Below are 12,292 nucleotides of genomic sequence, written 5' to 3'. Positions count from 1 at the left end.
TGCCACTATACAACACTGTTGACGATGACCACCATCATTTACTGATGATTGGGAGTTGGCTGATGGGGCGGTAATTGGATTTGTCCTGACTTTTGTGGACAGGACCTAAAACTGGACAATTTTCCACATTGTCTTGTAGATGCAGTGTGGTAGCTGTACTGACATGGGCTGGTTCTGGAGCACAGGTTTTCAGCACTACAGCCAGGATATTTTCTGGGCCCATAGCCTTTGCCGTGATTTTGCAGCGATCCAGAATAGGGTCTAGGCTGGATATTTCACTGTAAACCCCACCCGACACAAGATGTGGACAATTCCTCCCCCCAGCCCAATAACTGGACTCCCGCTGCCATGATCACATTAAAAAACGGCCTGGGAACACCCCATTTACAAGCCGAGAGCAGCCCCACTCACAACCAGCCTCATATTCTAACGGCACCAAATGGCCCAACTGGCTCAGTGGATAGATACACCACCCGGTATAGCATTGATCCATGCAGGCCTGGAAGATCCCAGCTTCAATCCATGGTCAGAGTTCAATTACCACAAATGGCCTCAGTGCTCCTGGATTAAGCTGGGGGGGGGGGGGGGAGGGGGGGAGGGGGGGAAGAACGAGAAATCAGGGGGAGGACATCACCCACAGTTCCCGCTTCTGATCACTATCTAGTGCCCCCTGCAGGAAAGTGTCTGTGGGGCAACGTCAGGTGGGGTCAGGATTGAACAGACCAGAATTGAGGGGGTGCTCTTTCCTCTGGAAAAGAGAAGACTAAGGAGACCTGATAGAGGTCTTTCAAATCACAAAGGGGTTCGATAAGGTGGATGTGGAGAAACGGTTTCCACATGGGCGAGTCCAGAACAAGGGAGCATAAATACAAGATAGTCGTTAACAAAACAAATAAAGAATTTTGGGAGGAAGTTCTTTACACAGAGTGGTGAGAATATGGAACTCGCTGCCAAAGGAAGTGGTGAAGCGGAGAGCATTGATGGGGAGGCTTGATGCATACATGCAGGAGTGGGAATAGAGGGAAACTGGAGCAGGGTGGGAAGAGGCAATTAGGGTGGGAGTTGTTTTGTGTGAAGTATAACCAGTGACATAGACCAACTGGGCCCAATGTCCTGTTTCTGCATTATAGATTCGATGACTCTGGGCTCACACAAAGAATGGCTTCCAGGGACTGACGGCTAAAACTCATTGTACACAAGGTTCTTACACCCAATGTACAGTGGGAGGGGCTGTGCGTGTGGGAAGGGGCCCTGTGCTCTCGGCCACGAATGTCGCTGTGGCGATGTTTTTCTCATAACGCTGTGGAACTTACCAGCTCCTTTCATGGCTTGCCGTATAATTTCAGCATCATTCTGGGGGTTAAAATTGGCAACAGGTTTGATGGTGCCCTGTGTCGCACCTCCGATTGACAGGCCTCCGATGTTCGGCATTGAAGGCTGCAGCCAAGACGGGGAGAGAAAGGAATATCAAGTCACTGACAACCACAAAGTGTTAAACTTTTCGGTTATCCGCTAAAATGATCTACCCCAATCATAACCAAACCAACAGCCACAAACTACAAGAGGTACTTTGTTATGATGCTTTGTTTTTACTCCAGATATTTTTCCGGGTTCAGCGTTTCCAATCATCCCCAACAGCGAGCCCTTGTACCTTGTGACCCAGAGTGCATTTGGAGTTGTCCATTCGGGTCCCGACGTTCCAGGCCCCGAACTTCATATTAAATATGAGTGGAAGATGCGCGTGCACGAGTTCTTTTAACGTGGGGTGGTCGTTGCACACCGATAACCACACGGGCATAGCTGAGCAAGGTCTTGGTCCAGTGGCAAGGGGGTCCAAGACGGACTGGAGACCAGGCACTGCTATATGAGCTTAGTTGCTTACGGCGAGAAGTGCATTTACCGGTCCAATATTTACGCAATTTGTCGTTGGCCCTGGGATCAAACACATAACCCTGCTTCCTGTATTTTTGCTCCTGGTTAGATCACGATTCCCATTAACTTCAGCATATGGAACGATCATCGTATATTAAGCATTAATCTGTGACACACTGTAGACTTGGTGGTTACCCTCCTTGGAAGAGAGAAAGTAACAACCATGTCTGCTGTGCGAAACCATCAATCCGATTGGGAACAGGCTCAAGGTGTCTCACTTGACCATAGGCGGCAGTTTGTTGCTGACCAGCCAGAGTTTCTCTCACCTATCTACCCCATCTCCGTCCAGTAGCTTCAGATGGTCGACTCAACTAAACAAGACAGCCCGAGACAGACAGGACAATGCTTCTGTGATTACAAAATTGGCTCAGGGACAGAACGCAGAGAGTCGGGGTGAATGGTTGTTTCTCAGACTAGAGAGAAGTATTTGGTGTTCCCCAAGGGTCGGTGTTGGAGCCACTGCTCTGTTCGATATATCTTAATGACCCAGACTTGGGCATTCGGGGCATAATTTAAAAGTATGCGGATAGTACAAAACTCGAAAATGTAGTGAGTCGTGAGGAGGATAGGAACAAACTTCAGGAGGACTTGGGCAGTCTGTTGAAATTTAAGGGGAGAGGTTAAGCAGAGATTCAATAGGAGGTGTTCAAAATCATGAAGGGTTTTCATAGAATAAATAAAGAGGATGATCGGTAACCAGAGGACACAGATTTAAGAGAATTGTCAAAAAAACAAAGGCGACATGAAAAATATTTTTATGCAGAGAGTTGTGATCTGGAATGCACTGCCTAAAAGGGCGATGGAAGCAGATTCAATAAAAACTTTCAAAGGGGAATTGGGTAAATACTTGGAGAAAAAATGCAGGGCTATGGGGAAAGAGCAGCAGAGTGGGACCAATTGGATCGCTCTTTCAAAGAGTCAGCACATGCACAATGGGCCCAATGGCCTCCTTAATCATTCTATGATTACTGCTCAGGAAATGCTTATTCCCGAGACACAAAGCACAGAAAATTGGGGCAGAGACGAATGCTGGGTCTCCACCCCCTTTATACTGCCCCGAGAACTTGGGTTTAACCTCCACAGCTGGGCAGCAGCAGACTGCATTAAACATAGGCCACGGGCAGTCATTCAAATGGTTGGGGGGGGGGGGGGGGGGCATTCCTACACCTCCCACTTCCCTGTTTCTTTGTCAGACTAGCTCTCAATTGGAGGGGCAGTCAGCAGCAGCAGTCCTCAAGGCCTGGCACACAGCCCCTGTCTCTTTTGGAGGGCTAGGCAGCAGTTGTGACCTTTACATGGGCGCTGAGCCAGGGACTGCTGCTCTTGGAATATGACAATGGACCTTCCTCCGCCACTTCCAGGCTCTAAACATTAATCTGGGACATGTCCATTCTGGTTGTTGCCCCTCACCCCTGGCACCAATTGTTAAGACTTCAATGTAGAGGGCATGATTAAGAAGTTTGCAGATGAAACAAAAATTAGCCATGTGGTTGATAGTGAGGATGAAAGCTATAGACTGCAGGAAGTGTATCAATGGACTGGTCAGGTGGGAATAAAGTGGCAAATGGAATTCAATCTCGAGAAATGTGAGATATGGGGAGGGCTAACAAGGCAAAGGAATACACAATAAATGGTAGGATACTGAGAAATATAGAGGAACAGAGGGACCTTGGGAGTGTATGTCCACAGATCGCTTAAGGTAGCAAAATACCTTCATTAAAGTGATATTAGCCGAGGCATAGAATATAAGAGCAGAGAGGTTATGCTTAAACTGTGCAAAACACGAGTTAGGCCGCAGCTGGAGTACTGCGTACCGTTCTGGTCACCACATTGCAGGAAAGATGTGAATGCTCTAGAGAGGGTACAGAGGAGATTTACGAGGATGTTGCCTGGACTGGAGAATGTTAGCTGTGAGGAAAGATTGAGTAGGCTGAGGTGGTTTTCTCTGGAACAGAAGAGGCTGAAGGGAGACTTGATTGAGGTGTTTAAAATTATGAGGGGCCAAGATAAGAGTAGATAGGAAGGACGTATTTCCCTAGCAGAGAGGTCAATAACCAGGGGACATAGATTTAAAGTACTTGGTAGAGAATTCGAGGGGCGTTGAGGAAAACTTTTCACCCAGAGGGTGGTGGGGGTCTGGAACTCACTGCCTGAAAGGGTGGTAGAGGCAGAAACCCTCACCACATTTAAAAGTACTTGGATGTGCACTTGAAGTGCCGTAGCCTACAGGGCTACTGACCAAGAGCTGGAAAGTGGGATTAGGCTGGACAGCTCTTTGTAGGCCGACACGGGCACGCTCGGCCAAAGGACCACCTTCTGCGCTGTAAATTTCTAGTATTCTAACTGGTTTCCCAATGGGAATCTCCCGATCTGCAGCACAGCAGCCACCCCTGAAATCCACCCTCTACGTCCTCTGCACCTCACATCCGGCCGCCCTCTAGCCCACTCTCTGCAGCTCCTGCAACCCACATCCTGTGCCCCATCCTCTACAGTCCGAGCAGCCCACCTAGCCAATCCTCCTCCAGGGCTCCCTCCCTGCCCTGGCCTTCAACCCACATCTTATTCCCAAGTTCCCCAACTCCTCCAATTTAATTCCCTTCATGGCCTCCCCCCTCCAGCCCTACAACCACCCCAAACTCTCCATTCCTCTGACTCTGGGCTTTTGTCCATCATCCTCTCTTTGTGGGATCATTGCCATGTGTGCCGCCAGCCATCTCGGCTCTAGAATTCCTTCCCTAAATCCCGCTACCTCCCCAACTCTCTCTCCTCCTCAAACCCCAGCATTGTCTCAGTGTCCATTTTTCTTTCCAGATTATGTCTCTGTCAAGTACCTTGAAACGTTCTTTGACGTTAATGGTTGTTGTGATTGAACGGAATTAAGTTCGTGATCATAGCCACAACAGTGGTGGGGGAGGGGCTACAATTACCAACAGTGCTCATGGGGGTTTGGGGTGACGGGGAGGAGAGAATTCCGCCAGGATTCCCGCTCAAACACTATCCAGCGAATGCTGCTGGAAAGTGCGAGTCCATGGATAAGCGCTCAGGACAGGATCAAGCTCAGACACGATACCCCCACGGCTGAATAGTCCGTCAGCACTGACCGTCTTGGCTCACACATGAAAAAGGGCCCCTTAGGTGAGGGACTTAGAATCAGTGGATTCCCAGGAAAGGAACTGGAGAAAATGGGAACATTTTTACAAAGAAATGGCTGAACTGCCAACACGCATCTTCTCAAATGTCGTTTAGCAACAGCAACTCGCATTTATATAAACACCTCTACCGTAGTAAAATGTTCCAAGGCGCTTCACAAGAACGTTATCAGATAAAAATTTGACACCGAACCACACAAGGAGATATTAGCACAGGTGACCAAAAGCTTGATCAAAGGGGTAGGTTTTAAGGAGCATCTTAAAGGAGGGAGAGGTAGCAAGGCAGAGTGATTTAGGGAGGGAATTCCAGACTTTAGGACCACCACTGGTGGAGCAATGATAACCGGGGATGGCCAAGAGACCAGAATTGGAAGAGTGCAGAGATCTTCGAGGGTTGTAGGGCTGGAGACGGTTAGAGATCGGGAGGGGAGAGGCCATGGAGGGATTTGAACACCAGTATGAAAATGTTAAAGTCAAGGCATTGCCAGACCGGGAGACAATGTAAGTCGGCGAGTTTGGATACAGACAGCAGAGTTTTGGATCAGCTCAAGTTCATTGAGGGTGGGAGGCCAGCCAGGAGAGCATTGGAATAGTCGAGTCTAGGGGAAAGAAAGGCATAGATGAGGGTTTCAGCAACAGATGCGTTTCTGGAGGAGCTGTGCCTCACCCTCTTGGTGGTCTGTGAAAAGCGTGCCTTCTAATCTTTGTAATGGCAGAGCGTTCAAACCATCAGCTGTAAAAACTGCATGTGTGTATAATTATACAGCCCAGTGCTCAGTACAGCAACGTGTCAGTGACAATCAGAGCCTACAGATTTCATTGACGTCATGGGAAATGACGACAATGGAAAATATTTTACTGAAGTGTAGAATTTTCAACGGTCTTGGCAGCTATTTACATAAAAAGGAAGAGAGGTCACTTTCTCCTAATGTTGTCTCTAGTTTTCAGTAAATTTAATAGTGTCTGTGTGGATATTTCTGTGTACAATTACAGCTGTCCTTCAAAACCTAGAGTTGTGTCACTCGGAGATGCATTAACACTTGGGTACAGTACTGGTGGGTACAGGTCTGTCATTAACACTTGGGTACAGTACTGGTGGGTACAGGTCTGTCATTAACACTTGGGTACAGTACTGGTGGGTACAGGTCTGTCATTAACACTTGGGACAGTACTGGTGGGTACAGGTCTGTCACTGTATAACAGTGAGGTACAGGTCTGTCACTGAAGAACACTAGGGTATAGTACCAGTGGGTATAAATCTGTCACTGTGGAACACCTGTACCCAAATGTACTGTACCCCAGTGTTAGCTGCTGTGTAACACTGGGGTACAGCACCGATGGGGACAGCAGTGGGAGCAATTTGATAGAATAAATGAAGAATATAAATCAGCACTGAAGTGTGTTGGTTCAAGTGCAATTGCCAATATCTATATTGATAAGAGTGCCAAGAAGGACTGGTGATCACAAGTAAATGGTGGGCAGTGGGCAACTTGGTCACATACCTGGGGGCAGTGGGCAACTCGGTCACATACCTGCGAAGGGGTTGGGTGTGGGCCTGTCGCTGGTCCGGACGGATATCCACCTGGAAGAAAAGGCAAGAGGGAGGCTTAGCTTGCATTATTATTTAAATGGGGAGAAATTACAAAATGCTGCGGTACAGAGGGATCTGGGGATCCTTACACATGAAACACAAAAAGTTAGCATGCAGGTACAGCAAGTAATCAGGAAGGCAAATGGAATGTTTGCTTATTGCAAGAGGGATGGAGTATAAAAGTAGGGAAGTCCTGCTACAACTGTACAGGGTATTGGTGAGACCACACTTGGGAGTACAGCATATAGTTTTGGTCTCCTTATCTAAGGTGGTATATACTTGCATTGGAGGCAGTTCAGAGAGGGTTCATGAGGTTGATTACTGAGATGAAGGGGTTGTCTTATGAAGAAAGATTAAACAGGTTGAGCCTACACACATTGGGGTTTAGAAGAATGAGAGGTGATCTTATTGAAACGTATAAGATTCTGAGGGGGCTTGACAGGGTAAATGCAGAGAGGATATTTCCCCTTAAACAATTATTTTGCTTCGGTCTTCACAGTGGAAGACACAAAAACCATGCCAAAAATTGCTGGTCACGGGAATGTGGGAAGGGATGACCTTGAGATAATCACCATCACTAGGGGGGTAGTGCTGGACAGGCTAATGGGACTCAAGGTAGACAAGTCCCCTTGTCCGGATGAAATGCATCCCAGGGTATTAAAAGAGATGGCGGAAGTTATAGCAGATGCATTCGTTATAATCTACCAAAATTCTCTGGACTCTGGGGAGGTACCAGCGGATTGGAAAGCAGCTAATATAACGCATCTGTTTAAAAAAGGGGTCAGACAAAAGGCAGGTAACTATAGGCCGGTTAGTTTAACATCTGTAGTGGGGAAAATGCTTGAAGCTATCATTAAGGAAGAAATAGCGGGACATCTAGATAGGAATAGTGCAATCAAGCAGACGCAGCATGGATTCATGAAGGGGAAATCAGGTTTAAACTAATTTACTGGAATTCTTTGAGGATATATCGAGCATGGTGGATAGAGGTGTACCGATGGATGTGGTGTATTTAGATTTCCAAAAGGCATTTGATAAGGTGCCACACAAAAAGGTTACTGCAGAAGATAAAGATATGCGGAGTCAGAGGAAATGTATTAGCACGGATCGAGAATTGGCTGACTAACAGAAAGCAGAGAGTCTGGATAAATGGGTCCTTTTCAGGTTGGAAATCGGTGGTTAGTGGTGTGCCACAGGGATCGGTGCTGGGACCACAACTGTTTACAATATACATAGATGACCTGGAAGAGGGGACAGAGTGTAGTGTAACAAAATTTGCAGATGACACAAATATTAGTGGGAAAGCGGGTTGTGTAGAGGACACAGAGAGGCTGCAAAGAGATTTAGATAGGTTAAGCGAATGGGCTAAGGTTTGGCAGATGGAATACAATGTCGGAAAATGTGAGGTCATCCACCTTGGGAAAAAAAAAGTGAAAGGGAATATTATTTGAATGGGGAGAAATTACAACATGCTGCGGTGCAGAGGGACCTGGGAGTCCTTGTGCATGAATCCCAAAACGTTAGTTTGCGGGTGCAGCAGGTAATCAGGAAGGCGAATGGAATGTTGGCCTTCATTGCGAGAGGGATGGAGTACAAAAGCAGGGAGGTCCTGCTGCAACTGTATAGGGTATTGGTGAGGCCGCACCTGGAGTACTGTGTGCAGTTTTGGTCACCTTACTTAAGGAAGGATATACTGTCTTTGGAGGGGGTACAGAGATTCACTAGGCTGATTCCGGAGATGAGGGGGTTACCTTATGATGATAGATTGAGTAGACTGGGTCTTTACTCATTGGAGTTCAGAAGGATGAGGGGTGATCTTATCGAAACATTTAAAATCATGAAAGGGATAGACAAGATAGAGGCAGAGAGGTTGTTTCCACTGGTCGGGGAGACTAGAACTAGGGGGCACAGCTTCAAAATACGGGGGAGCCAATTTAAAACTGAGTTGAGAAGGAATTTCTTCTCCCAGAGGGTTGTGAATCTGTGGAATTCTCTGCCCAAGGAAGCAGTTAAGGCTAGCTCATTGAATATATTCAAAATCACAGATATATAGATTTTTAACCAATAAGGGAATTAAGGGTTATGGGGAGCGGGCGGGTAAGTGGAGCTGAGTCCACGGCCAGATCAGCCATGATCTTATTGAATGGCGGAGCAGGCTCAAGGGGCTAGATGGCCTACTCCTGTTCCATGTTCTTATGTTATGTTCTTATGTTCTTGTGGGGGAATCTAGAATTAGGGGGCATCTGGAACTAGAGGGCACAGTTTCAGAAGAAGGAGCCACCCATGTAAAACGGAAATAAGGAGGTATTTCTTCTCTTCGAGGGTCGTGAATCTTTGGAATTCTCTACTCCAGAGAGTTGAGGAGGCTGGGTGATTGAATATATTTATGGTAGAGATGGACAAATTTTTGAATGATAAGGGGATAAGAGGTTATGGGGAGTGGGCAGGGAAGTGGAGTTGAGCCCAAGACCAGATCAGCCATGATCTTATTGAATGGCGGAGCAGGTTCGAGGGGCCAAATGACCGACTCCTGCTCCTACTTCTTATGTTCTTCTGCATTTAAAGAGAGCCATGGTACTGATATGAAAATTTTACTAATTCAACAGTGCTGGTTCTTTTTGTGCGGATTTTCCCCCATTCTATTGACTCTTGCATGGTGCAGTTCAATGGAATCCACCAGTCCCTTGCTACACGGGCTATTCATTGCCGAGACAGCAGGATATTTAATGGTGGAGTGAGGTCGCAGCCGAGACTGCTTCTATCCCTGCCCAAACCCCACGTTCGAGGACCCAATCAAAAATATAAAGGGAACACTAGTTGTAAAGTTGGAGGTGGTTAGAGATGGGGAAGGGCGATGCAATGGAGGGATTTGAACATGAGGATGAGAATTTTAAATTTGAGGCATTGCCAGACTAGGAGCACAGGGGTGATGGATGAATGGGACTTGGTGCGAGTTAGGATACGGGCAGCAGAGTTTTGGATGAGCTCAAGTTTCCAGAGATTGGAAAGTGGGAGGCTGGCCAGGAGAGCATTGGAATAGTTGAATCTGGATTAATGTTAACTCTTCTTCTCACTTCCTTCTCATTCGCTTCCCCCACCAAACTACCTGTTTCATCTACTACTATGTTTCCCTTATTTCTATCTTCACAGTCCTGCCTGTGGGATTTGAAAGTGTTTTTTCTCGTTTAGTCAGGCATAAGAACATAAGAAATAGGAGCAGGAGTAGGCCATACGGCCCCTTGGGCCTGCTGCGCTATTTAATACGATCATGGCTGATTCGATCATGGACTCTGGTCCACTCCCCTGCCCACTCACCATAACCCCTGATTCCCTTATCGGTTAAGAAACTGTCGATATCTGTCTTAAATTTATTCAATGACACAGCTTCCACAGCTCTCTGAGGCAGCAAATTCCACAGATTTACAACCCTGAGAGAAGAAATTCCTCATCTCTGTTTTAAATGGGCGGCCCCTTATTCTAAGATCATGCCCCCTAGTTCTCGTCTCCCCCATCAGTGGAAACATCCTCTGCATCCACCTGGTCACGCGCCCTCTTAATTTTATACATTTCAATAAGATCATAACGGTGGAGCTATGCCAGCATGCACAGCAGTGGTGAAAGCCTTGTATCTAAACTATAGGACTTACAATTTTACAAAAAATCTTTCACTTGCTGAGTGCCAAGATATTCTTGCATGCACATCCATCTTTTGCACACCCACCAGGAAAACTAGAAGTTCACAGCCCAAAAAAGCTGCCAACTCAATGGGACGCAGGCTTGTTACAACTTAAGCTCCTCAGATAATGACTGCACAGTAACTCCTAGACAGACACCGACAACCTCCACCAGAATTAAACAGAATCCTCTACTGCACAAACATAAAGGACTTGCATTTATATAGCGCCTTCCACGACCACTGGATGTCTCAAAGTGCTTTACAACCAATGAAGTACTTTTTGGAGTGGAGTCACTGTTGTAATGTGGGAATCGTGGCAGTCAACTTGCGCACAAGCAAGCTCCCACACACAGCAATGACCAGATAATCTGTTTTTGTTATGTTGATTCAGGGATAAATATTGGCTAGGACACTGGGGATAACTCGCCTGCTCTTCTTCGAAATAGTTCCATGGGATCATTTACGTCCACCCGAGAGAACAGACGGAGCCTCGGTTTAATGTCTCATCTGAAAGACGGCACCTCCGACAGTGCAGCACTGCTCTGGAGTGTCAGCCTAGATTTATGTGCTCAAGTTCCTGAAAGTTATATAGAAAGTACCAGCTGCCCCTGGTAGAGGAGGGGTGGCAGACAGTGCCCCACAGGAGTACAGGGCTGGACACATCCTATTCTCCTACTCCTGCCCCATCCTCCAGCCCGTCAGGGAGGAGATGTGTAAAACCACAGGAGCTATGACTAGTCCATCATACAATCCCACTCCTGGGGAAGCCTCCTGCTGTTCAGACGAGGAACCCACCTCACCCTCACCACCCTGCAGTTCCTCACTTCTGAAAGCTTCATTCCTCGGCTATGACCCCACCACAAGCCCTCCCCCCCAAAAAAAAAGCTATATGGTCAAATTGCATGTAGGATATCTGCCAGTCAGAGAAAATAACGTACAGGCTGTGTTTGAAGCGGGGAATAACCTGGGTGATACAAGGCATCAATTTGCGAAATACAAGCAGTTGACTGCAGGTGGAGAGAGAGTGAGACAGCAGCTGAATAGAGGCAACGAGAGAGTGAGACAGCAGCTGACTACAGGCAGCGAGAGTGAGACAGCAGCTGAATAGAGGCAACGAGAGAGTGAGACAGCAGCTGACTACAGGCAGCGAGAGAGACAGCAGCTGGCTACAGGCAGCGAGATAGAGACAGCAGCTGACTACAGGCAGCGAGAGACAGCAGCTGAATAGAGGCAGTGAGAGAGTGAGACAGCAGCTGACTACAGGCAGCGAGAGAGTGAGACAGCATCTGACTACAGGCAGCGAGAGAGTGAGACAGCATCTGACTACAGGCAGCGAGAGAGTGAGACAGCAGCTGACTACAGGCAGCGAGAGAGTGAGACAGCAGCTGGCTACAGGCAGCGAGAGAGTGAGACAGCAGCTGACTACAGGCAGCGAGAGAGTGAGACAGCAGCTGACTACAGGCAGCGAGAGAGAGAGACAGCAGCTGACTACAGGCAGCGAGAGAGTGAGACAGCAGCTGACTACAGGCAGCGAGAGAGTGAGACAGCAGCTGACTACAGGCAGCGAGAGAGTGAGACAGCAGCTGACTACAGGCAGCGAGAGAGTGAGACAGCAGCTGACTACAGGCAGCGAGAGAGTGAGACAGCAGCTGACTACAGGCAGCGAGAGAGTGAGACAGCAGCTGACTACAGGCAGCGAGAGAGTGAAACAGCAGCTGACTACAGGCAGCGAGAGAGTGAGACAGCAGCTGACTACAGGCAGCGAGAGAGTGAGACAGCAGCTGACTACAGGCAGCGAGAGAGAGAGACAGCAGCTGACTACAGGCAGCGAGAGAGTGAGACAGCAGCTGACTACAGGCAGCGAGAGAGTGAGACAGCAGCTGACTACAGGCAGCGAGAGTGAGACAGCAGCTGACTACAGGCAGCGAGAGAGTGAGACAGCAG

General features: G+C 47.8%; 1 protein-coding gene across 2 annotated transcripts in view; it reads right to left on the bottom strand.

Moving 5' to 3' along the window:
• The window catches only part of LOC139234941 (annexin A7-like), a 64,083-nt gene that overhangs the window by 30,070 nt on the left and 21,721 nt on the right, over positions 1 to 12,292 (bottom strand). For both annotated transcript variants that reach the window (XM_070865911.1, XM_070865912.1), the window contains exons 5-6: positions 6,614 to 6,663; positions 1,314 to 1,437 (exon numbers count right to left, since the gene is read on the bottom strand). In XM_070865911.1, coding sequence (XP_070722012.1) covers positions 1,314 to 1,437; positions 6,614 to 6,663 — 174 coding nt within the window. The remainder of the gene's footprint in view (positions 1 to 1,313; positions 1,438 to 6,613; positions 6,664 to 12,292) is intronic.

The sequence above is a fragment of the Pristiophorus japonicus genome, chromosome 22 (assembly GCF_044704955.1).
Source record: "Pristiophorus japonicus isolate sPriJap1 chromosome 22, sPriJap1.hap1, whole genome shotgun sequence".
Taxonomy (NCBI): Eukaryota; Metazoa; Chordata; class Chondrichthyes; family Pristiophoridae; genus Pristiophorus; species Pristiophorus japonicus.
Note: the sequence above shows the minus strand (reverse complement) of the source record. Positions and strands in the feature narration are given on the sequence as shown.